This window comes from Parasteatoda tepidariorum, chromosome 3, assembly GCF_982258835.1.
Source record: "Parasteatoda tepidariorum strain Cologne lab strain chromosome 3, Ptep-v5.0, whole genome shotgun sequence".
In the NCBI taxonomy this organism is placed as follows: Eukaryota; Metazoa; Arthropoda; class Arachnida; order Araneae; family Theridiidae; genus Parasteatoda; species Parasteatoda tepidariorum.
Genome location: NC_141757.1, coordinates 114,235,923 through 114,263,717, shown reverse-complemented (window position 1 = coordinate 114,263,717; position 27,795 = coordinate 114,235,923). Strand labels below are relative to the sequence as shown.

The window sequence follows — 27,795 nt, the reverse complement described above, 5'->3', positions numbered from 1 at the left end:
AATAACTTGAACACAAATAAGAGTCTTGCAATACACATATATACATTTTGTCACCTCAGTGTATATCAGATGTGATGCCATCAGCATTTTAAATGGTCCAGTAAAGTAATATTTGAATTGTGGAAAAATCTGGCATAATTTTAGATGGGTAGAAGAGATGTCCCTTGAATTCTCTATATTGCAATCTTTCAAACAAATAGAACAGTTACGGGGAAAGATTAATTGATGATTGACTTCAGAAAATGTGTTTTACTGAAACCGTAGGATTATGGGGACAGATAACAGAGAGATTTTTTTAATCACTTATAATTATATTTATTTCCAATAATTGATTCATATTTATTTAATCTTTTGTTTTATACGAACTTATTTCTGTATAAAACTAATGAAAAAAAGTTGCAAAACAAAGTTGTTTTTGATAGAGTGTATTTTATTTTATAAACGTCGTTGAACACCCGGCTCAATTTTGGGTTTGCGACTATTAATGTATAACTCCGTAGTAAATAATAACTCCGAAGCAATTTGTAAACTTGTCGACTTGTAATTTTGAGTCCAATCTGGAAGACAAGGGAACTCTCGGATCAAGTATTGGGAGAAATTAACCTTTGTGGAAGACTTTTCAATTGAACTAAACGCATTTGCGTTACATGGAAAGGAACACCTCCCACAGTTAACCAGGCGGGAAGAGGATTCTAACCCAATATCTCCTGTTTTTTTTTATTGCGATTATTAATGTATAACTCCGTAGTAAATAATAACTCCGAAGCAATTTGTAAACTTGTCGACTTGTAATTTTGAGTCCAATCTGGAAGACAAGGGAACTCTCGGATCAAGTATTGGGAGAAATTAACCTTTGTGGAAGACTTTTCAATTGAACTAAACGCATTTGCGTTACATGGAGAGGAACACCTCCCACAGTTAACCAGGCGGGAAGAGGATTCTAACCCAATATCTCTTGTTTTGTTTTTTTATTGCGACTATTAATGTATAACTCCGTAGTAAATAATAACTCCGAAGCAATTTGTAAACTTGTCGACTTGTAATTTTGAGTCCAATCTGGAAGACAAGGGAACTCTCGGATCAAGTATTGGGAGAAATTAACCTTTGTGGAAGACTTTTTAATTGAACTAAACGCATTTGCGTTACATGGAGAGGAACACCTCCCACAGTTAACCAGGCGGGAAGAGGATTCTAACCCAATATCTCTTGTTTTTTTTTTATTGCGACTATTAATGTATAACTCCGTAGTAAATAATAACTCCGAAGCAATTTGTAAACTTGTCGACTTGTAATTTTGAGTCCAATCTGGAAGACAAGGGAACTCTCGGATCAAGTATTGGGAGAAATTAACCTTTGTGGAAGACTTTTTAATTGAACTAAACGCATTTGCGTTACATGGAGAGGAACACCTCCCACAGTTAACCAGGCGGGAAGAGGATTCTAACCCAATATCTCTTGTTTTGTTTTTTTATTGCGACTATTAATGTATAACTCCGTAGTAAATAATAACTCCGAAGCAATTTGTAAACTTGTCGACTTGTAATTTTGAGTCCAATCTGGAAGACAAGGGAACTCTCGGATCAAGTATTGGGAGAAATTAACCTTTGTGGAAGACTTTTTAATTGAACTAAACGCATTTGCGTTACATGGAGAGGAACACCTCCCACAGTTAACCAGGCGGGAAGAGGATTCTAACCCAATATCTCTTGTTTTTTTTTATTGCGATTATTAATGTATAACTCCGTAGTAAATAATAACTCCGAAGCAATTTGTAAACTTGTCGACTTGTAATTTTGAGTCCAATCTGGAAGACAAGGGAACTCTCGGATCAAGTATTGGGAGAAATTAACCTTTGTGGAAGACTTTTTAATTGAACTAAACGCATTTGCGTTACATGGAGAGGAACACCTCCCACAGTTAACCAGGCGGGAAGAGGATTCTAACCCAATATCTCTTGTTTTTTTTTTTTATTGCGACTATTAATGTATAACTCCGTAGTAAATAATAACTCCGAAGCAATTTGTAAACGTGTCGACTTGTAATTTTGAGTCCAATCTGGAAGACAAGGGAACTCTCGGATCAAGTATTGGGAGAAATTAACCTTTGTGGAAGACTTTTTAATTGAACTAAACGCATTTGCGTTACATGGAGAGGAACACCTCCCACAGTTAACCAGGCGGGAAGAGGATTCTAACCCAATATCTCTTGTTTTGTTTTTTTATTGCGACTATTAATGTATAACTCCGTAGTAAATAATAACTCCGAAGCAATTTGTAAACTTGTCGACTTGTAATTTTGAGTCCAATCTGGAAGACAAGGGAACTCTCGGATCAAGTATTGGGAGAAATTAACCTTTGTGGAAGACTTTTTAATTGAACTAAACGCATTTGCGTTACATGGAGAGGAACACCTCCCACAGTTAACCAGGCGGGAAGAGGATTCTAACCCAATATCTCTTGTTTTGTTTTTTTATTGCGACTATTAATGTATAACTCCGTAGTAAATAATAACTCCGAAGCAATTTGTAAACTTGTCGACTTGTAATTTTGAGTCCAATCTGGAAGACAAGGGAACTCTCGGATCAAGTATTGGGAGAAATTAACCTTTGTGGAAGACTTTTTAATTGAACTAAACGCATTTGCGTTACATGGAAAGGAACACCTCCCACAGTTAACCAGGCGGGAAGAGGATTCTAACCCAATATCTCTTGTTTTTTTTTTATTGCGACTATTAATGTATAACTCCGTAGTAAATAATAACTCCGAAGCAATTTGTAAACTTGTCGACTTGTAATTTTGAGTCCAATCTGGAAGACAAGGGAACTCTCGGATCAAGTATTGGGAGAAATTAACCTTTGTGGAAGACTTTTTAATTGAACTAAACGCATTTGCGTTACATGGAGAGGAACACCTCCCACAGTTAACCAGGCGGGAAGAGGATTCTAACCCAATATCTCTTGTTTTGTTTTTTTATTGCGACTATTAATGTATAACTCCGTAGTAAATAATAACTCCGAAGCAATTTGTAAACTTGTCGACTTGTAATTTTGAGTCCAATCTGGAAGACAAGGGAACTCTCGGATCAAGTATTGGGAGAAATTAACCTTTGTGGAAGACTTTTTAATTGAACTAAACGCATTTGCGTTACATGGAAAGGAACACCTCCCACAGTTAACCAGGCGGGAAGAGGATTCTAACCCAATATCTCTTGTTTTTTTTTATTGCGATTATTAATGTATAACTCCGTAGTAAATAATAACTCCGAAGCAATTTGTAAACTTGTCGACTTGTAATTTTGAGTCCAATCTGGAAGACAAGGGAACTCTCGGATCAAGTATTGGGAGAAATTAACCTTTGTGGAAGACTTTTTAATTGAACTAAACGCATTTGCGTTACATGGAGAGGAACACCTCCCACAGTTAACCAGGCGGGAAGAGGATTCTAACCCAATATCTCTTGTTTTGTTTTTTTATTGCGACTATTAATGTATAACTCCGTAGTAAATAATAACTCCGAAGCAATTTGTAAACGTGTCGACTTGTAATTTTGAGTCCAATCTGGAAGACAAGGGAACTCTCGGATCAAGTATTGGGAGAAATTAACCTTTGTGGAAGACTTTTTAATTGAACTAAACGCATTTGCGTTACATGGAGAGGAACACCTCCCACAGTTAACCAGGCGGGAAGAGGATTCTAACCCAATATCTCTTGTTTTTTTTTTTATTGCGACTATTAATGTATAACTCCGTAGTAAATAATAACTCCGAAGCAATTTGTAAACTTGTCGACTTGTAATTTTGAGTCCAATCTGGAAGACAAGGGAACTCTCGGATCAAGTATTGGGAGAAATTAACCTTTGTGGAAGACTTTTTAATTGAACTAAACGCATTTGCGTTACATGGAGAGGAACACCTCCCACAGTTAACCAGGCGGGAAGAGGATTCTAACCCAATATCTCTTGTTTTGTTTTTTTATTGCGACTATTAATGTATAACTCCGTAGTAAATAATAACTCCGAAGCAATTTGTAAACTTGTCGACTTGTAATTTTGAGTCCAATCTGGAAGACAAGGGAACTCTCGGATCAAGTATTGGGAGAAATTAACCTTTGTGGAAGACTTTTTAATTGAACTAAACGCATTTGCGTTACATGGAGAGGAACACCTCCCACAGTTAACCAGGCGGGAAGAGGATTCTAACCCAATATCTCTTGTTTTTTTTTTATTGCGACTGTTAATGTATAACTCCGTAGTAAATAATAACTCCGAAGCAATTTGTAAACTTGTCGACTTGTAATTTTGAGTCCAATCTGGAAGACAAGGGAACTCTCGGATCAAGTATTGGGAGAAATTAACCTTTGTGGAAGACTTTTTAATTGAACTAAACGCATTTGCGTTACATGGAGAGGAACACCTCCCACAGTTAACCAGGCGGGAAGAGGATTCTAACCCAATATCTCTTGTTTTGTTTTTTTATGACTCTGTAGATTTTCATTTTAACCATAAATTGCTTAGAGCATCTCCTGTGATGTGCAAGCTGCTGATATTTGTCGACACAATTATTAGAGTAGAAAATTTCTAAATCGTTTTAATTTTCGACAATTTTTTTTCTTTCTTATTCTTCAAATAGCATTCACTTTAAGGCAGATTTTTTTTCTTTTTTAACTTTTTGGAGACAAGCATGTTAAATCGCTATTAAAATTGTCGTCAGCAAAATGGATTCGACAACAGCACGACTTTAATATCTTTTTTTTTTTAAACATTTTATCCCGATAATAAATGATATTGGCTAATAATAAATATGCTATCGCTTATTTAAAACATTTTTTTTTTCCCGAAAGAGATTTTTTTTTCCCGAATTTTTTTTTTTAGAATAAAATACAATTTAACACACATAAAACAACAAACAGATAACAAAATATTTTTCTTATTTAAGTTACTATTTTATAAATATTGTGCACATTTAAATTTGGGAACATTGTAAGTTTGAGTAAAATAGAGAATTTATAAAACAGTTACATAAAAATTTACATGGCCACTTTTAATGTCAAATGAAAGTGAATGATATTGATGCTTGTTCCGTTGTATCGAAAGTATTTTATCTTCATATTGAAAATTATACCATTACATAAATATATTCTATCTTTAAAATTGATATTATATATTTAAAGATTGTAGTTAATCAGAAACTAGAAAGTATGTCTTGCACTGTATGTCTTGCACCAGATCAAATTACGATTAATTACCGGTACTTACAGTATAAAGTACTAGGTGCATCATGCTTAAAATCCATTTTTTTCGTAAAATATTATGCCGTAATCATATATGGCAACGTTACTTTTAAAAAGTAACGAGTAAAAGTACAAGTATTTTTAAAAAAAGTAACGAGTAAAAAGTAAAAAGTTCTTATTTTAAAAAGTAACGAGTAAAAAGTACAAGTAAAAGTACAAGTACTAACAAAAAAAGCAACGATTTAAAAGTACATTTCTAGGAAATCGAAAATTCAAAGTAACCTAAAATTTTATTTAATAATATTTTTATGTTCTTTAATGTTTTTGCAAATTTGCTGTTATTTATTTAATTATTTTTAATTTTGAAAGTTGTGGATATTAATTTTTTTTTAAATTTGGGGGAATATTATAATATAATTTTATAATATAATCGTATAATATAATTTTAAAATTAAATATAATTTTAATATCAAACTTTTTATGGATTTGCACGAAAAAGAAATTTTATCTATTGATTTTAATTTTTAGTTTATTATTTTTATTTATTTAAATTACCATTGATTTAAAATTGTTTTACTCTATAGAAACGCGTTTTAAAAACACAAACATAGCAAACACGCGATTTCAGATAGCTTTGAGCTAGTAAAAAATAATTGAATGTGCAGTATAAGTTGAAACAGAAGGTATTTAAACACGAAGTTAGCTATGATAGCACATATGTTATGGCCAAAGCCCGAAGTCGGCCAATTCGCGATCTGGCCGGTCAGATCGCTAATTGGCCAAGAACGCTGTAAATTAGCTGGCCAAAGTCCGAAATTTTTCTTGATTTCGGGAATTGGCCGCACGAATCGCGAATTGGCATGGGAAGATCAGCCAAAGTTGGAAGAAAAAATCTTTATACCAGGCAAACTGGGCAAATGTATACCGGGCAGGGGCACTTGACCTTAAAAAAACATCAGTGTAGGATATACCGGGCAAATGAATACCGGGCAGTGGCACTTGACCTTAAAAAACATCAGTGTAGGAAATACCGGGCAAATGCATACCGGGAAGGGGCACTTGACCTTAAAAAAACATCAGTGTAGGAAATACCGGGCAAATGTATACCAGGCAGTGGTACTTAACTAGACTTAGTATGACATGACCTTTGGTATGCCAGTTAAATAGACAATTTAATAATGATTATTAAATTAATGATTATTTAATAGATAATTTAAAAACTTCTATTTTTTATATTTTTTAATTAGAAGATTTATAAGAATTATTTATATAATTATAGAAGGCAGCCAAAGTAAAATATTCACTGATCGTTTCAATTATTTCGGACTTTGACCCGCGATCCTCGGTCACTTCGCGTTCCGGCCGGCCAATTCCCGAAAAAAAAATCGGACTTTGGCCAAGAGGGTCGGCCAATTCACGATCTGACCGGCTAATTCGTGATCTGGTCGGACTTCGGGCTTTGGACGTAACATATATACTGCATTCACAGCTTTTTTTTTTTTTTTTTTTTTTTTTAGGAAAGCTTACTGAGTTTTGGAAAAAAAGTAACGATTTCATTCGATATTTCCGTTACAAATACTTTTACTTTTTCCCTAAAAAAGTAACGAAGGTACAAGTAAAAGCACCAAATTTAAAAAGTAACGAAGTACAAGTAAAAGTGCGTACTTTTTACTTGTACCGGCGGTACAAGTAACGAAAGTAAAAATACTGCCATGTATGCACTCTAAAAACTGTACCTCTTAAATAAAAGGCACAAGCTAAATGTACCCTTTATTTTCTCGCGTTAGAGGCACATGATGTGCCTTTAAAAATGAGAGGCACCACAAGAAATGAAAGGCACCAAAGCAAACGCGAGTCAGTGCGCGGTACGAAAGGATTTTACCGGTTCCCTGTGCCTTTCAAATGGGCTTCCCTTTTTTTTCTTCGGTACGATGTAACGGAGAAGAAGCGCATGCTCACATCAACGAAATATTTTATGACGAAATACAAATAATAAAAGCAGACGATAAAATTAGAACACAGAAAGTTGTTGATTTTTTAGAATTAGTTTTGTGTGGAATTTGAGTTTTCATATTACCCGTTACGGGTTTATCTAGTTTGTTTTATGATATTTTATCTATCCCGTTACGGGTGAGTTTTCATATATCTCGCTACGGGCACTTTTTCTAGTTTCCTTTATAAGATTTAACTATCCCGTTACGGGTACTTTATATTTGTTATTGTATTTGTTGTGGTGTGAAATAAATGCTTTTATAAAAAAACTGAACAGTTCTTTAATATAGCTTGATACGCTACAGCTATGTATTAATTGGTGGCAGCGGTGGGATCCGTTCCAGAAATGTTTTATTAAGTTTTTGAAAGAATTGGTGACAAATATTATTGTTATTAAGGATTTACTACTTTAGAAAAAATTAGTGAATGAGATGTTTAAAATTGATGCCAAGAAGTGTGGAATTCGACGGTACTTCGAACTCTTTGAACAGAAAGCGAAGAGATTTAGTGTGAATTTCGATCTTTGGTTTTCGTGTGCTTTACAGCTTATTCCTGCTGAAAGGTCAGAAATTTAGGATGATAATTATTATTACTTTAAAGAAAATCTCATTGCCAATTTTCAGTATGATCCACAAGCTATTCTGTGTAATAACGATCACCAGAAAGAACATTTTAATGAGAAATGGAATTCGCCAAGTATTGTGAAGAAATTTAGATCTGAACGTGAATGTTTCTATTGTGGTGAAATAGGACATTTTAAGAAATACTGTAGACATCGAAATTCGGATTATAGAAAAGAGAATTATATCCGATTGTTGTAATCAAGTTTAAGCACGAAAGTAATTTTTATTTTAATAATATTTATAAAACAAATGCATGTTTAATGATTGGGGCAAAAATGCAGAATTTAACGTTTTTTAAAATACAATAAAATAAAAAAAATTCTGAAACAAGCTTTCCAAAAAAATTGCAGAAGGCTTTTCATATATTCTGAGCTCAAATAAAATCATCGATTAAATAATATTAATTACGTTACTTCTAAAAAAATTGAAAGCTAATGTTCCCAAAATGGGAATGATGGCGCCTAACGGATTAATATGTTTCGCCAAAATCTGGATTTTAAAAAAAATCATTTCAATGGAAAGAAATCTTTTATTTTACACTTGTTAAGTCATTTGTTTAAGCATATTTCATGTTATAAAATATCCAAGTTGTCAAAATCTACATCTATCATTTTAAAATATTCTATGTTTTTCCAAATTTGTGCAACTGTATACATCATATTGCAACTGTTACTAAATTATGTAAAATTGTTCTTTATGTGTGAAAATAAAAGATATTCGATTTCATGATATTTAGTGTTTAATTTTTGATCCTTATAAAACTATTTTATGAAATCTCTAAATATTTAAAAAATATCTAAATTTATAATAAATTTCCATTTTGAGGATGCTTTTTGGAAAAGAAAAAAAATCCATGAATTATATTGACTTGGCTTAACAGAAATAAATATTATCTTTTTGTACCTATATCTGATTAAAAAAGCATCATTGTAGTTGTTGAAGTATCATTAAACGCTACATAATTAAAGAAATGGTATAAATTTACATATTTTATAATTGTCTATGAAAAAGCCTTAGATGGAATCCCTTGAAATGATCACTTTCAAGTGGCCAATATTCAAAGAATTGAGAAATATTTTTCATTAAGAATTATTATAATTAATATCTTGGTAATAGTGTAAACCAAACAGAAAGTCCCTTTTTATATAAAGTGCTAGCAAATTACAAATAGGTAAAAAAAAATGTGTTCAAATCTGGTAAATAACAGGTTTTGGTACCACTAAATGCTTGTTTCAATGAGCGGTACATAAAAGCAAAATCTAAGGTACAATGTACCTTCCAAGTTAAGAGGTACATCTGATTTTGCCTCTGAAATCAGAGGTACATTGTGCCTTTCATTTTTAAAGGTACGTTGTGCCCTTAAAATTCAGAGGCACAAACGATCCAAATGTGCCTCTGAAATCAGAGGTACATTGTGCCTTTCATTTTTAAAGGTACGTTGTGCCCTTAAAATTCAGAGGCACAAATGATTCAAATGTGCCTCTGAAATCAGAGGTACAGTTTTTAGAGTGTGGCCGTAATATATACAAAAATAAAGATTTAATTAGAGTGATTAATAGATTTTACGGTAATCATTACTGTAAAAATTATGGTATATCAGATTTTTTTTTGTTCCTTAAGATCTCACTGTAAAGAGTATCGGCACCTTGGGTGCCGATATTTTTTAGCGAAATTTGATCCAGAATTATTTACTATATGTAGACTAATGGCCTGACAGTGCATATTTTTTAATTTATTACAGAATGTAATGTATACAGAGGAAAATATATGAAAATTGTAATTACCTGATGCAAGAATAGTACACAATATTACTAAAATAAACATCTCTCTCCTTCCTACAGTTATTTTGAAAACCATTTTGAGTGTCTCGTTTACCACAAACTAATGTGAACTTCTAACTAAATTCGAATCAATAAATATCACATGAATAATCTACTTATAATATCTTATTTAATTTGAAAAGCTGAAATATTATATTTAAAATAATTTAGATTTGCTTTACGGCTGTTATTGTTTAAACATGCCACATTACGCGATACGCTGTTTGCTCGTTAAAGTATAAGCTGAACCAAATTCCATAGAATGTTCTACAGCTAGAAATCACGCGTTTCAAGCAAAAAGATAAACATTCCCTTATTCTCTATCGAAAGTAGACTTTAGTTAAGGCATTATAAAAGGTGAAACAGTTAATCTTCGTAGCGGGCAAATACAATCTATAACTATCTATAAGATTTTGTCTTTCTGCGCGTCTCTCTCTAATGAATTCAAAACCGTTTGTGTTAACGTCGTGATATCAGGACTGGAAAAACAATTTTAGATCCCAGAAAACGCAAAAATACGTTCGGCAGAGACGGTTGAAAAATAACTTTTTGATTTAGTATTAGTCATTGTTTTAAATTAAACTATAGATCATTCTGTTTTTTTGTTCTTCCAAATATTTTTAAGATAATATAAATCATGCTTGCTAATACGAGAAATAACTGAAAAATAAACAATTAAATCAAAATAACACAATAATATTTAGCCCAAGTGAATATAAATTAATAAAATAAGCGCATTATTTCAAGTAAATAAAAATACCAGTTTAACAAAGCGTCAATAAATATTGTAAGGAATGGTTAAATGACATTTCTATGAATTAAGGAATTATAATTTGAATATATATTACGTGAAAGAAGTGGTAATTAATTCAAATCAACGCATATCAAATTATTACAAATTATAATTTTTTTAATAATGTCATATTAAAAAAAAATTGAATAAAATCATTGTAGTCCATTTCCAACAAATTATAACAAAATTAATTTAAGAAATTACAAAATGAAAAAAAATAGTAAAAATAATGCAATATTAAAGTTAATTATAACTATAAATATTAAAATTGTGTTAAAAAAATATTATATATATGGTAAACAATACTGCAGGTAGTAATATTAAAATTATGAAAGAATATTTGTTTAAAAATTTTACCATTTAAAAATTTTACGGTATTTTCAATAGGTCTTTTATAACCATCATGGAATTTTTACATGCCGTAGAAATTAATATAATTTTAATTCAAACATTGTAAGTGTTCGGCCTTAAATTCAATTTGCCTCATCACTAGAGGGCGCTATTATTCATGTTTTATTCTTTCTATTAATTTTGTTGTTCAGTGTGTGTGTAAACAAAGAGAAATAAAGTTAGATTTAGAAAGGCGTGCTGTTTCTTGTCTCGTCTCATCATCGAAATGGTCCGTTGCCATAAAAAAAGGAAAAAAGGAAAATTTGCCATAAAAAAATGCCATAGGATATTCCTATGGGGTTTTGCTTATGGCAAACGTTTTGCCATATACGTATGGCAAAATTTTGCCATACATGTACGGCAAAAGTGTATGGCAAATTTTTGGCATTTTTTTGTATGGCAAAATTTTGCCATACACGTATGGAAAACTTTTGCCATAGGCAAAACCCCATAGGAATATCCTATGGCATATTTTTGTATGACAAAAGTTTGCCATGGGCAAAACCCCATAGGGATATCCTATGGCATTTTTTTATATGGCAAATTTTTGCCATAAACTAAAATGTGCTACAGTTTATGAAGAAATATTTTTCCATAGGTTAAGGTACGCCTTTGTCATACAGCTATGGCAACATTTCTCGTTGATATTTTACCATACGTCAAAAAATAATTACTTACAAGAATCTTTCGCAATGGATATTAAAAATGCAAAACTTAATAAATGTAGTATAAATATACATCCAGAAAGCTGTTTTTAAAATTTATTTGATAACCTTCTCCTGTTTTACTTGCAGAATCATTTTTGTTATGCTGTTCTTATTCAAATAAATTTCAAACGGTTAGTACTAACCGTTAGAAAATGGGTCCGGTGGTCGGAGCGAGTGGGGAAAATATTGGTTATGTTGATTAGGAACAAAATATATTGAGTACAGGCAACCAATATTTGAAAAAGCTGTAGAAAACAAGAAAATAGAACGTGGGTCCGGAGGTCGGAGCGAATATAAAAAACGCTAATTTGATTGATTGGTATCATAATTAGTTAGATAAGCGTCAGATATTAGAGGAACCTAAGAGAAAGCAAATTAAAATAATGGTCCGATGGTCGGAGCGAGTATGAAAATTTTTTAAATTTTGATATGTGATACTAAGCTAAAAATTAAACAGACTACTAAAACAATGAAATACTATGAAAACTCATAAGATAAAGAGTGGGGCCGGTAGTCGAAGCAAAATTAGTTTAAAATAGATCAAACGGGACAATAGCCGAATATGTAACTGTGCAACCAGTGGTGGCAAGTGAACAAAATTTTATCTATAAAAAAGATGGTATTAGGCTATGAAAAGGTAAGAATAGAAAACAGGTTAAATTAGTTTATCCCCTATTAGAGAGGGACATAAAACTCAAAAAATTTATGTTGAGTTGCGTTAAGCACAGTTAGAAAAGAGAACGCAATATAGAAACATTGGTAAATACAAAACTTGTTTAAGACATGTAAATTGGTAAAATTAGTAATTGCTATTGACAAATTGACACTTGGTCGGGATAGTAAATAAAAATTAATTGTAGCTGTAAGCTTAAGGAAAGATTAAATTGTTAAAAAGCATTTTTAGTAACAGCAACAAATGATTTGGCCAGGGACTGTCCCGTTGATGATATTGAAGCAAAAAGATTGTCAAACAGTAATCCAGCAAATCTAGTTAAGTGATGACCCTAAGTTATGTATAAATATGCAACAGAACATTGTACAAATTTATGTGGATACTTAAGAAATATTAGTTGTAAGATAGTAAAACACAGAGACATGATAAATAAACAATTTAATGGCAAGCAAAAATTTAACACCAAATAGAAATATAAAGCCCTAACATATGTAAGATAATGTGAAAAAGCATTGCAAGAACCCAAGTGGAATTAAAATCAAAAATTAATGAGAATGTAAACACTGACTTTGATATTGATATATGACAGCAATAAAATGAAATTGTCGCCGAACAAGTTAAAAGAATTAAAAATTTTTAATTATTAAAGAAATGATGGATCTGGCTTAATGATAAGCACTTAACTGCGTTTTTCATCATGAGATTGTTTACAAATTGCTATGGGGAATAGAACACCATTAATAATGGAAAAGTGATGTGACTTTAAAAATTTATATAAAATCAGAGGGAGGGGATAAAATAAAAAGCAAGATGTCGTTTAATCAGAAACAGTTGGGAAAAAGAAATATAAAAATTTTAGATAAAAATATAAACTGCAAGATATTAATTAAAGTTGTAACGTATCAAGCTATATTAAGAAACAGTTCTATGTTTTATTAAAAAAACGTTTATTTCACACCACAACACATACAGTAACAAATATAAAGTACACGTATCGGGATAGGGAAAAGATAAACAACAAGAAAAACCCGTAACGGGATATAAGGAAACTCACCCGTAGCGGGATAGATGAAATATTATAAGACAAACTAGATGAATTGCCCGTAACGGGATATATGAGAACCTAAATTCCACACAAAACTAATTCTAAAAAATCAACTGGTGTTCTAATTTTATCGTCTGCTTTTATTTTTTTAAATTTATCTCTTTATATGCATATTTTATTTTATTTATGCTTTTGCCAGCCCGTTATTTTTTTAATATTTTTACTTTTATTCATGCTTTTGCAAACCAATTATCTTTCTTATATTTTCATCCTTTTATAAAGTGTACAAAGTCAGCGTTAACAAACGGCAAAATTTAACATAGCGAAAACCTATGCCCAATCGCGACTTATTTTGAAAAGATACAAATAATAAAAGTACCAGACCACCAGAAATTAGAAACTTAATAAATTTAGATAGATAATCACATAGACGTTTGCAACAAAATGTTTTTGACCAAGAATGAGATCGAAAAAATTTTAAAGTAGCCAAAGTTAGCGAAAGATTCCACTTGTAGTGGATGACACGTTAATATGGCGGTCTGATACTCTAAGCCTAAATCAATGGAACATCGAACTTCAAACACTCGAAAATGAGAAAATTAGCCACCTGGAGGCAGGAAAAGACTCACCTGGAATGCCTTGTGGGATTACAAGTTGAATTTAATTAACTTCGGGGTGAAAAAAATGGATATTTCTTTCTTTTAGAAAATGTTTTTGAGGATTCCATAGAAGTTGTTGTTTCGTTGGTGGGGATCTAGATCAGCTTTTCCCTATGGTATACTGCCATACAAATTTCTATGGTTGCCATAGGAGAATGGTGGCGTGCCATATAAATGCCATACAGGTCTCTATGGTTACCATTGGGCTATGGTATCTTGCCATACAAATTTCCATGGTAGCCATAGGCTTATGGGGTTTTGCCATACAAATCTCTATGGTAACCATAGGCGTATGGTATCTTGCCATACAAATTTCTATGGTAGCCATAGGTTGCCATAGATTACCATAGGCTCCTCTATGGCAAATTTTCCTAAGGGCCAGCATATAATTTTTAAGATGAATGACAGTGACGCAGTCAACGAAACTTCTAAATCAACGGAATAACATTCAAAAAACCCAAAAACAAATCCCAATTCAAATCAGAAGCCTTTTTGCGGGAGATCACTGTCAAACATGGATTCCCTCCTAAAACGTAAGAAAATCATTAAAGGTAAGCTAACCAGATTAATTACTCAAGTAAATAGCTTGCAAAGTCAAGAGATTTCTGTTTCCAATATCGAAGTTTATCAGAACGATACTGATTCATTAAGTATTGATGTAAATAATTTAAATGATGAAATTCTATTTTCTTGTTCTGATGCAGAATTCGATAAATATGAAGAAGAAATGCATGAATTACTTTCAAAAGTAGATACTTTAAAAATTACTTTAAAGAATGAATTAAAAAAGCGTAATGAAGATCACGTTAATGTAAATAATATTGCGTCTCAAAATGCATCCAATGCTGATGTAAATAGTTTAAAACTTCCCCGTGTATAACTACCAATATTTACTTCTAATTATCTTGATTGGATTTCATTTCGCGATTTATTCTTAGCAAGCGTAGGAAATAACAGTTCTTTAAGTAATTGTCAAAAACTACAGTACCTTAAACTCTCTGTTAAAGGAGAATCAGCTACTTTATTACAATCGATTCAAATTACTAATGAAAGTTACGAAAGAGCGTGGAATGCACTTAAAGAACGTTATGAATACGAAACAGAAATCATTAACGCAGCATTAAACCGGTTAATTTCTCAACCTAGCTTAAAATAGGAGTCCGCGTCAGGATTACGAAAATTAATTGATACTACTTCACAATGTATTGCTATATTAAAGGTACTGAAACAGCCTGTTGAGCACTGGGACACTGTCATTATTTTTCTTTTAAAAGGGAAACTTGATCCAGAAACATTTCGCGTTTGGACGTTAGAACAAACAAAAAATATCCCTTCGTTCGCAGAATTTAGAACTTTTGTTTTGAATTAAGCTAACGGGCTAGCGTCTTTGGCTCTACGCCAAAAAGAAAAAACAAATGCAAACTTTGAAAGCGGAGCCAATCGAAATCAAAAAATAAATAAATCATTTTCATCACAATTAGTTTCTCATTTTTGTTTGTTTTGCAAAAGTGATACTCATTTCGGATTATTCAGATGCGATAGTTTTATTGAACTTCCGATGAAAGAAAAATGGGATATAGTAAACAAAAATAAGCTTTGTGCGAATTGTCTCAAATCGAATAAAACTCATTCAATTACGAAATGCCGTATGGGAATGTGGTGTGATCATGGGATCACCACAATGTTTACTTTTCATACTGGGCTGTCTCCAACAGGAGCGCCCTCTTCATTGCCTTAGCAGGATCTCTAGGGCTCGACTCATAGCTCGTCTTTAGAGATTCTTGCAACCGCTAGGGAGGGGACGCTATCTGTTGTGATGTCAACCGACGTCACCTTTCTGTCATCACTACGAGTCAACGACGACAGCCTGTAGTTTCTGAATAGCGGCGCTGCCTTACCTTTCCAGAGAGTATATTCCTAATAGATGTTCATCCCATTCCTAATAGATGTTCATCGCTAACCTTGTTACGTGCTGTAAGCATGTTATTGTTATGTTTTATAGTTTTATTAAACTTATACCTTTGTTATTATGTGTCTTAATTGGATACCACCAAGAATATCTCACAACACAATACTATCTTTTGCAGATAGACCAGTATTCCCCGTGGATCTCGAACAAGTGGTTGCTTCTTTAGCAGCAGGATAATTTTTTGTCCCCCCCCCCCTGTGTGCTCTAGAGTTCAATCTTTGATTTTTACCGTTATAAGTTTCTGCTACCTTATCTTCTAATTATTTATTTGATGCATCATGTAATTCTACAAGAAAACAATTATTATTTCATTGACTTAAATTAAATTACTATCTACTCCCTGGAGCACACAGGGAGGATCCAGCATCCACGTGGTGGATTCAATTTCTCGTGCATTGGTGAGCTGTATACTGGAAATGAACATGTTCTTAAAACCAAAATAAAATAAAAGATGGATGAAATATAATCTACGAAAACCTGTGTTTTTCTTTTGAAAGAAAAAAATGCACCAGTCATCGGTGTGATTTAGAAAGGTGATGTATCAAATCATTCACAAGCAGTTAGCGGATGATCTACACCTCAATTCCCTTCCTTCAACCACACCTCCCGACAAATTTATGGAGCCGCGTGACCAGGATCCTAGAGTATCTGATGGTTATGGAGGCTTATGTAGAGAAATACCGGAAAGTACAAAGTTTCTGTGCGCCTTCTAGTGAAATCGTCTAGTGAGATCGTCTTCCATTAGAAGTCCAGTAAGTGGTTTCAACATTTTATGATGAAAAAGAAACCAAGGATGAAGATCGTAGTGATATGTTCCGCGTGTTTCGTAGTGATGTGTTCCGCATGTTTCGTAGTGATGTGTTCCGCGTGTGCTAAACGACATCATAATTGACGTTGTGCTTTTGGAAAATTCCACCTGTGAGTATACATGATATAATGCTTATGAAAATTTTTACATGTTAGTATCGGGGGGTGTTCTGTTTATATGTGTCAAGCTCACCGTTATATCTTATATATTTATATAATTTTTACATTTGATATTTACTGCATTTTATTGATTACAAAATTTTTTTTTCAACCATTTAAGTTTAAATATAATATTTGAATATTGTTATTTAATTGGTCTCATAAGAATTAAATTAATATAGTAAACAGTTCATTAATTTTAAACAAATTAATATGTTGTATTCAATTTTTATATTTTTAAAATTTATTCCTTATTCAATGTGCCTCATTATAAATTTTATATAAATAACTATTTTAATTTTAAGGCATTTTCATTTGGCAAAACCAAATTATATAACTGTATTTTCTTATTGTATTTCATTTTTTTAATGCGCACTACAGCCCAAGCAATGGCCGACGCTAAAAATTTTTACCTAAATATTCAATCCTTTTCTGGAGTGGAATTCATTGCTTGGTTTCTGGAGCAGATTTGCCAGATGAAAACATTGTTCGGCTGGTCGGAGGAGGTTGCCTTACTTTTTTTGAAAGGGAAATTGCAGGGGGTTTCTCAGGATTTCGTCGCCAATAATCCCAAATTTATAAAAGCAAATTTTGAGTCAACGTGTAAGTTTCTCAAAGATTTTTTCCAAAATGATGTGAACCCTACCAGTAATCTGATATCACTCAATAGTATGTTTTTGCTGCCAGGTGAATCGATTCGAAGTTTCGCACATAGAATCGAGTCCCTGGTTGTTCAAAAATATGCCAAATACTTGAACAAAGGCATTAAATCTGCGCGTTTCAATTATGTAACTAAACTTCTTTTTTTTAAAAAAATAAAGTAATCATTACTAGAGAAGTAGAAAATTAAAAAACTTTGTTTAATAAATTCCTATTTAGATAATTAAATTCAATAATATTTATGTCTTCAAAAGACTAAAAATAAGCAACCAAGGGAAAAAAGAACGTCGAATGAACAAAACCCTTATCCAGTGTTTCTTAACCTTTTTTATATAATGGACCTCTTTTAAAATTTTTTAAGAAGTCACGGACCACCCCCGCGTGAAAAAAATAATTGAAAAAAACATCAATTGTTAGAAAACATTTAATTTTATTATTTTAATAGTATACAAAATTTTTAAAATTAAAATTTTTAATGTGAAGGTTGCTGCTGCTTTTCCTTATTTAATAAATTGAACTGGCGGATGGTTTTCGACAAAGCAACGTGCATATCATGTTTTACATTCAATCGATGTTATGTTTTTATTGTCACAAGTGTGGAAAATCCCGCTTCGCAAAGATACACTGTAGCAAACGGAATTATAGCTGCCATAGCTCGCTTTACAAGCAATGGGCTTCCCAACGTTTTAAAAATTAGGAGCAGTCAGCGGACCCCCAAAATATAACTCATGGACCCCTTAGGGGTTCATGAACCACAGGTTAAGAAACCCTGTCCTAATCGATAAAAAAAGCCGAAATTGATATTACGAGGAGCACCGAGACATATACACTCCATTCTTTATTTTAATTCAACAATTTGGCTTGATTAGTGGCGGCTTAGACTGAATTATGAACATAGTTAATTATACCCTTTTATTTCTCCCATCGGTATCCAATGATTGTATGGTAATGAGTTTCTCTCATAAAAGCTTTAACATTCAAATAGTTTAATATAAATAAACTATTTTTATGGTGATATATGTTATATTGAAAGGACAGGATTTTATTTCTTCCCTACCATCTGGATTTATTATTCATGTCCTGTTTTGTTTTGATTTAACATATAAATTAAAAACATCTACTAACTGATACTTTATCCAGATAAAATTAGTAAGTATACCGGTAAAAGTGACTAGTTAAAAAAGTAACTTCAGACATTAATGTTATTAACACAATTTAAAGAAACGATTTTTCCTTAATCTTAAAATAAAAATATTTCACTTACTTTAAAAGAAATTATTTTTGTTAAAAAATGAAAAAAAAGAGAAATTTGTTTTAAAAAATACTTTTCCTTGTGAGTGCTAAAATTCAAATTTTAAGTAAAACAAATGATCTTGTTTTGAGAGACTTAACTTAGGGACAAGTATATTCCAGAAAATGGGTGCATTAACGAAGTCTTAATTAGTAATCAACAACACTTTTCACCCTATTTTTTTAAAAAGAAGACTGATATTCACTTTCTCTGCTTTCATAAACAGCTGCTTTTACCAGCAGCTACAAGTTAGTGCATGGAAAAAAAATGCCTAAATAGCTTCTTAAAGCAGACGATTATTAAGTCAATATTTTAAAATCTCTCTCTCTTTTTTTAAGGTGACCTTATATCTCTGATGAACACTATAGAACAAACCAAACTAAGCAAATAAATAATAAGTGGGAAAAGATATAAATAAAAAAATATAATAGTGGATGTAATAATCTTAAATTTTTGTTCAGCTGTTAAAAGAAGATTTTTCAAATTATGCCATCAACTGCGGAAAAATTTGACATACTTTGAGCGATGCAGTTATCATTAACCGAAATTATCATCTATAATATGCTTTTACATTGAAATTATTGCGTTCTAAAGTGTATTAAATTTGATATACACCGAATCCTTGTTTTAATTGTATAATGAATATCGAAAATTGCCCCTAGGAGCTATGATTGTTAATTATATTTAAAATTAGCTGAATACTAACTACTAATTTCTAATTCAAAATTGTAAGTCTTGTCAGATTTTTTTTTAAAATTGCATTAAACGTACAATTTTATATATTGAATAAATACCTGCAACATTTTTACTTATTTAACATAAAATTTTATTCATTAAATAAAACAGTTTTCCTTTAATAAAACAATTCATTCGTCATTTTCCCGTTTTTTTTTGTGAACTTTTATAAAAAAAATATACAGTGGATACAGCTGACAAGGTCACCGACAAAATTGGTTTTTAGTCAAACTTCTATGCGAAGGAAATTTAAAGAAGAGCCCTTGAGGAATCGGCAATCAGTAACCGACAACTCTGACGAAATATAATCAAAATACCAGTTTTGAATATCTCCTGACATCTAGAAGTCAGAATTCATTTTTCGGTGTGACATCTTAATGAATGAATAGAATTATTCATGACCACCATTGAGACTTATGCAATCTATGAATACTCATGTATCTGATAAATTCATCCGTATTAAATAACTCATCAATACGCTGATCATGTGAACACATCCATAATAGAAGTTATTTTCAACGTTAAAAGAAATGTGAGAGAAGTGGATTATTTCTTGGGTAACAATTTGATTTATTCTATTGTGCCTTCGGCGCCTAAGTGTCGAGCTGGATAAAAAAAAATTAATAATAATAAAGAATTAGATCTTATCTCTTGAGGTTATCACTTATTAATGATGGACATGGTGCAATCTATGAAGGAACACCTCCGAATCGCGATCTATATCAATTTAGAATAGCTTCATACATCAGTTTGACACATCAATGTGTGCGGTTCGTGGAATGCTTCTTAGCTATGAGGATATAGCTTATTAATTTCAAAGGTATATAATGTTGGATGTCTCTTAAAAATTGCACAACTAAATAGTAATAACATTTAGACTTGAAACACGTTCATTCGAATACTTTAACCCTAAATTTTTATGTTGAAAAAATTGTGCAACTAAATGGTAATAATATGGAGACTTAGGCCAAGTCTATACTAGTATTTTTCCCCCGCATTTTTATGTTGGACAAACTGCAACTGAATCGAAAGAATACTTAGAAATGAAACACGCTCGTTCGAGCATTTGGACCCTAAATTTTTAAGTTGAAACAATGGTGCAACTAAATGGTAATAATATGGAGACTTAGGCCAAGTCTATACTTGTATTTTTACCCCGCATTTTTATGTTGGACAAACTGCAACTAAATCGAAAGAATACTTAGAAATGAAACACGCTCGTTCGAGTATTTTAACCCTAAATTTTTAAGTTGAAAAAATTGTGCAACTAAATGGTAATAATATGGAGACTTAGGGCAAGTCTATACTAGTATTTTTACCCTGCATTTTTATGTTGGACAAACTGCAACTAAATCGTAATAATATTTAGACATGAAACACGTTCATTCGGGTATTTTAACCCTAAATTTTTATGTTGAAAAAATTGTGCAACTAAATGGTAATAATATGGAGACTTAGGCCAAGTCTATACTAGTATTTTTACCCCGCATTTTTATGTTGGACAAACTGCAACTGAATCGAAAGAATACTTAGAAATGAAACACGCTCGTTCGAGTATTTTAACCCTAAATTTTTAAGTTGAAAAAATGGTGCAACTAAATGGTAATAATATGGAGACTTAGGGCAAGTCTATACTAGTATTTTTACCCTGCATTTTTATGCTGGACAAACTGCAACTAAATTGTAATAATACTTAGACATGAAGCACGTTCATTCGAGTATTTTAACCCTAAATTTTTATGTTGAAAAAATGGTGCAACTAAATGGTAATAATATTTAGAGTTTATATAAATATATTAACATTGCATTTTTATGTAGGAATACAGTAACATTGGCCACTTTTCCTGATATTGATTTTTCAGACCATATTTTCATAAATTTGAGCAGCACTTCAGCGACGCAATTTATCAATTATAATTTTTTTTCTTTTTAGTACTAGCAAAATTTATGTTTTTTTTATGTGTGACTTTTAGTTAAGTAAATTTAAAGTTATTTTTCATATGTATAAAAATTCTCAAGTTCATATACAATGCAGCTCAATGATAATTATCTCGTGGTGAACATTTTATAGAACTGGCGAAATTAACAATAATTTTACAAGTTTTAATTTTTAATTCTCCATTACTTTAAAAAAAATGTATAAAGTAGAGCAGTTAAAAACCCTGGGGACTAATAAAATATTGAAAATGATAGTCCGTGCATTGAATGAGAGCTAGTCCAGTATATATTGTACTTTCTAAAAGAAAATTATTAAAATAAGCAGTTGTATTAGATTTTCCGACAACAGGTGCCCTCAATAGTACAAGTCGTAAAAGCATCGACTTGAATAAACAAGATAAAATCTTTTTTCTCTATACCGCAGAAATATACAGTCATTGCAATAAATATAGCTCATTGGACTTCTTTTTTTAGTTCAATTTTTTTCTTTAGTAAATATTTATTTAGATCTGAATTTAAACTTTTTAGGAAACAGGTACGATATGAGACCATGATGGAAAAAACAAACGTTTCTAGGATGTTATGTAAGAAACAACTTTTAAAAGAAAAACAAAACAATACTTTTATTAAAATTTACGCACACCGTTATTCTAAAAAACTCAAAATCTATTTCGTACACAAGAACTGCTGTTGCCAAAACATGGAATGCTAAATATGTAATAAGAATATAATTAATGTTCACGTGCACACTTTTACACTCGACCATCCTGACTTTTGGACGACCTCGTCCCTTCAAAACAAGTTATAATCCTTCAAGTAATGCGGCACTTTTTTACATCTCTTTGGTCTACTGTTATCTTGACTTAAATTTTTATTTGGATCGTCGTTGCATTGATTTGTACTGTTGTTGTCGTTTATGGGTTCACAAGCAATGAAGTTTTCCTTACTTCCAGTAATATTGTCCCCATCATCAGACAGATCTTCGTCGTTGACCAGATGAAATAGTTTCATTTGCGAAGCGTGGGCGGTAGTCGTATAATTATGTTGCCTTCTTCTTCCTTGTCCAACTACGCGTAAATCAGTAACTTGATAAGTGTTGGATGGTAATATTTTGATGACTGTTAAAGGACCTCTGTACTTAACTTGGGTTTTAGTGTTAGATAAGGCAGTTTGTTCAGGTAATCGTCTTACGACCACAACATCACCTATATTGTACTTAAATGCATCACATCGATGTTTGTCATAATTCCTTTTCATCTTTTCCTGTGCAATGATAATACGTTCCTGGGCATCTCTTTGCAGTTTTGTTGGATTTACGTAGTCATTTGATGTTGGTAGTAGATCTTGAGGAAAATATCCAGGCTTTACTGGCGTGTATCCATACAAGAGTTCAAAAGGAGGTTTTCCAGTCGACTTACTCGGAGACCAGTTAATACACCGTTGTACTTCTGGTAATATTTTATCCCAATCCTTGTGAGATTCCGTTTGGACATTGGAAGATATCATTGGAATAAGTATACGATTGATGCGTTCAACTTGTCCATTAGCTTGTGGTCTTTGACTGGAATTTAATGTATGCTTGATTCCTAATTGCTTACAATAGCCTTCAAACGCCGAGGACGTGAAGCAGCTCCCTCTGTCTGTAATGATTCGCCTCGGAGAACCAAAATCATCAGTAAATTCATCGAGGTACTTCAAAACGCTTTTAGTTGAGCAACTAGGACATGGACGAAGGCGCACAAACTTAGTCATATTGTCGACAAAAACCAAAAGCTCCTTATTGCGAGCTGAACTAGTTACAAATGGGCCAAGGAAATCCATATGCACAACTTCAAATGGGCGACTACCAGGTGGAATGGCATTAAGTTTACCTTGAGCTTTCCCACCTGGTACTTTTGTAAATGCACATACGACGCACTGTCGTATATGTTGCTTGATATAACTTGCCATACGAGGAAACCAAAACTGTTGACATATCATTTGAATTACTTTCTCAACTCCAAAATGACCAGAAAAGTCGTGGAAACGAACAGCAAGATACTTTCTCATTGATTTTGGCATTACAAACAACTTTCGTGTCTTGTTTCTATCACCTGATTCATAATGGAGGCGATAAAGTATTCCGTTAATCAACTCGAAATTATCGGCTAGTTGTTTTTCTTCTAGTGATCTATTTGTCTTTATTTTTCTTAACGAAAATACAATTTTTTGCAAATCTTGATCTTGAGCTTGTATGAGGGCTACCCTGTCTTCTTCAGTAGAGATGTAAAATACCGTAGGCTCTCTTGTTAGTTCTACAGGACTCGTAATGTCTATTTCATGCAATGGTGTGCAAATTCTTTCTTCGACTGGTGAACGACTAAGGGCATCTACATGAGCCATTTTAGTACCATCTCGGTGTTTAACATTATAATTAAATTCGCTCAACAGTTCAGTCCATCTCGCTACCTGGGGTTTAATATTCTTTTGCGTATTCAAGTATGTTATTGCTGAACAATCGGTGACTAATGTAAATTGCAAACCCAACAACAAAGGACGAAGTCTAGTCATTGACCATACCGCAGCTATCAGTTCTAAACGACTTGAATGATACTTTTCTTCTTCAGGAGTTGTTCGGCGACTTACGGAATAAACTAACTGAAAAGCACTAGACTTATTTCGTTGCAAGAGCATTCCAGCTAATCCAACAGAGCTTGCATCAGTGTGTAATTCAGTTTCATCGCGTGGATCAAATAGTTTCAACACTGGTCTCGATACTAATTTAGAACGTAAGTTTTCAAAAGCATCATTTTGATCATCAGTCCATGTGAACGATGAATTTTTCTTTAGCATCCTTGTGAGGGGTTCAGCAATTGAAGCATATCGTGTTATAAATCGGCGAAAGAAACTTGTTAAGCCAAGAAAACGACGCAATTCATCTTTGGTCTTAGGAGCGGGGTATTCAGCAATGGCAGCAAGTTTTCTTGGACCTGGTCGTATTCCATTTTTATCAATTACAAATCCCAAATACTCAATATCTGACATTCCGAATTCACATTTAGATAGCTTCAGTGTTACCCCAGCTTTTAGCAACTTTTCAAGTACTTGTCGAAGCTTCACTATCATATCATCAAAGCCGATCGAACCAAAGAATATATCGTCAATATAACACGATACACCGTTCCAAAGCAAATCACCCAAAGCTAATGACATCGCTCGCTGAAAAACAGGTGGTCCATTCGATAAGCCAAAAAACAAACGTGTAGGCTCATAATGTCCATCAGGAGTTGTAAACTGCCTTTCGTGAGGATTCTTCATCCATTGCTATCTGATTAAATCCTTGACATGCATCAAGGATGCAGAATAAACTAAAACCAGACAGTCTTTCAAGCAAATCATCGATGCAGGGTAATGGAAATTTATCCTTAATAGTTTGTGAATTTAAATGTCTGTAATCAATTACCATACGATGATCACCAGTTTTCTTAGATACAAGCAAAACAGGACTACTGTATTCAGAAGAATTGTCACGAATAACACCCTGATCTTTTAATTCTTGAACGATTTCTCTTAAAACTTGTCTCTCGTAGTTCGAAGCTCGGTAGGGTGAACGAGAAACAGGTTTACTACCTGGTGTCTCAATGATACGCATTATAGTATTATTAATGCATCCTAGTTCATCTTGTTTTAAAGCAAAACACAGCCTAAATTCATTTAACAAATCGCATAAAATTTGCTGCTGTTCCTTATTTATTGATGGTCCAATTTTAACACATTCTCTATCGATAGGATTTCGCACAATTTCTTTTGCTAATAAAACGGCTGGGGTTGAATCCGCATCTTCTTTAACCATTGAATTGTAACTATTTTCAGATACCAAATTTCCTCGCAAGATAACACGATTTTTCTTTAATTGTAATTTTACGCTACTAGGATTCACGACGGGCACTTGGGATTTACCATCGTGGATAGCAAACGTAACATCCTTGCATAGACCATCTCGATCACTGCAGGAAATAAATCCGTTTTGAGATTTGCATGCACTGAAGACAGTTACCATTTGAACTGTACGCGGTTCAATCGCGCACTTTTCGAGGGTCTTCAACACAACCCTATCAGGCATTTCATTAATCTGGAAATCATGCAAAAAATCCAGCTCTTCCACGTGATCTAACTTGGACCTGCCTTGATTTCTAACCATTATTATCTCGGGTGAGTCAATGATGTCGTTTCCGATGAGAACATCCGGGCCTTCAAATGTATCATCAGTTACTACATAAAACAGAACTTCCTTCAGCTTTACCCTGTCTATAGTCACATTAAGTATGATAATTCCTAGTGACTCCCTTACACCTCCAATACCTCGAATTCGTGTAACTATATTTTTATGAATATTTTTATTAAGCCTTTGTGCAAAACTATATTTTAACATAGATATATCAGCAGCGGTATCCATAAGAGCACTAGTATTTACTTCTTCTATGATAATATTCTTCGTTGTACTATTACTGGAACTGGGTAAAAACGAAACTGCATTGACTAATGGGAAAGACGCTCTCCTTGGACATTCCTTTGTACCATGTCCTTCTGTTTTGCAGGCAGTACAAAACTTTGGACGTTTTGGCTTTACACAATCACGGGCAAAATGGCCGGTATCATAACAATTGTAGCAAACAGTTTGATTATTAGTTGTACTTCGACTTGGCTCTGTTTGTTTGCCCTTGGCGATATTTTCTTCTTTCAAAAACTTATTGTTACTATATTTATTATTATACTGAATATGATTCTTAAAAACATCTTTGAGTTCAATAAATTCATCTACCTTTTCAGCTAATGTATAGGGTGAAATTATATGGGTCCACTGATCCAAGTAACGTTCTCGTATATCTGGCGGCACCCGAGCTTTCATTCGATCTGTGATGATCAGGTCTTTTAAACTCTCAAAACTACTTATTTTAAGTCCTGCAGTCCACCCATTAAAATACGTTTCAAGCTCGTGGTAATATTCTTTCCATGACTTTCCATCAGTATTCTCATGAGAATAAAAAAGTTGTCTAAATTTTTCAGGACTTAGTCTGTAGCACTTAAGCAAAAGAGATTTAACATAGTCATAATTTTCTGACTGTTCTTCTGGTTCTCTCATTATCATTTGGACAATTTCACTTGGTAACTGGTTAATTAAACATGCCATCCACAATGAACTTGGCATTTGTACTCTTTTCATTACTCTCTCGAAATGTACTAAATAAAGGCTGATATCCTCATTACTCGTAGAAAACTTTCTCAGTTGTGACTGCCAATCAACTTTTGGCGACGATGTTATTACTTCAGTTTCGACTACTTCTGAAGTTTTAGCAGCAATATCTAACTTCTTGAGTTCCAATTCATGTTCCCGATCGATTTTTCTTTTTCCGATGCATGTTAGCGATCGGCTTTTTCTTTTTCCAATGCATATGCATGTTGGCGATCGGCTTTTTCTTTCTCTTCTTGACGAAGGCGCTCGGCGTCTTCAACTAAATTTTCTACCATTCCTCGAACCATTTTTTCATCGTATTTCTCGCTATTCAATATTAACTTTCTCAAGTCAGGGATTTTCAAAGTAGTAGACGAAACATCTTCAGATAACTCATTAGCTACGTAACGTAACTGATCTTTGCGAAGTCGCGATAAAAATGCCATTTCAAACTCAAAACTAATTACAGTTGCCTGTTTATCCCACTTCTGATAATGTAAGAAACAACTTTTAAAAGAAAAACAAATCAATACTTTATTAAAATTTACACACACCGTTATTCTAAAAACTCAAAATCTATATCGTACACAAAAACTGCTATTGCCAAAACATGGAATACTAAATATGCAATAAGAAAATAGTTAATGTTCACGTGCACACTTTTACAAGTTACTCTAGAGACGTCTTTAATGTAGCACGTAGCATTACAACGTTCCTTCCTTATTGTGGCTAATTAAATTTAAAAAAGGAAAATGTTTAATATTCTTTCTTATGCAAACGAAAACAAAATGGTATCTCTTTTTATTAGAGAAGAAATATCCAAAACACACCGGAAAAATATTTGCACATTAACAGAAAAAAATATGTATATTCTTATAAGAGTTAAAACCTAATGCCCGAAAAATAGTTTTACTAAATTTTATGATATAACATGAAAGACCTATTTAAACTTTACACTCCATAATTTTAAGAATCATATTAGTTCAAAAATTAAAATGAACAAAAAGTATACCTAAGTCTCATAATTTTATGAAATTTAATTTAGTAAAAAAGGTTTTTTGACAACAATTTTTATTAAAAAATTTCAAGTTTCAA

General features: G+C 32.6%; 1 protein-coding gene across 1 annotated transcript in view; it reads right to left on the bottom strand.

Annotated features, from left to right (window-relative positions):
• LOC107442357 (lipase member H) overlaps nucleotides 1–9,893 on the bottom strand; it is a 59,598-nt gene extending 49,705 nt beyond the window's left edge. Inside the window, exon 1 of the mRNA XM_087159947.1 lies at nucleotides 9,627–9,893. Coding sequence (XP_087016073.1) covers nucleotides 9,627–9,699 — 73 coding nt within the window. The 5' untranslated portion in view covers nucleotides 9,700–9,893. The remainder of the gene's footprint in view (nucleotides 1–9,626) is intronic.
• Nucleotides 9,894–27,795: the final 17,902 nt, after the last annotated feature.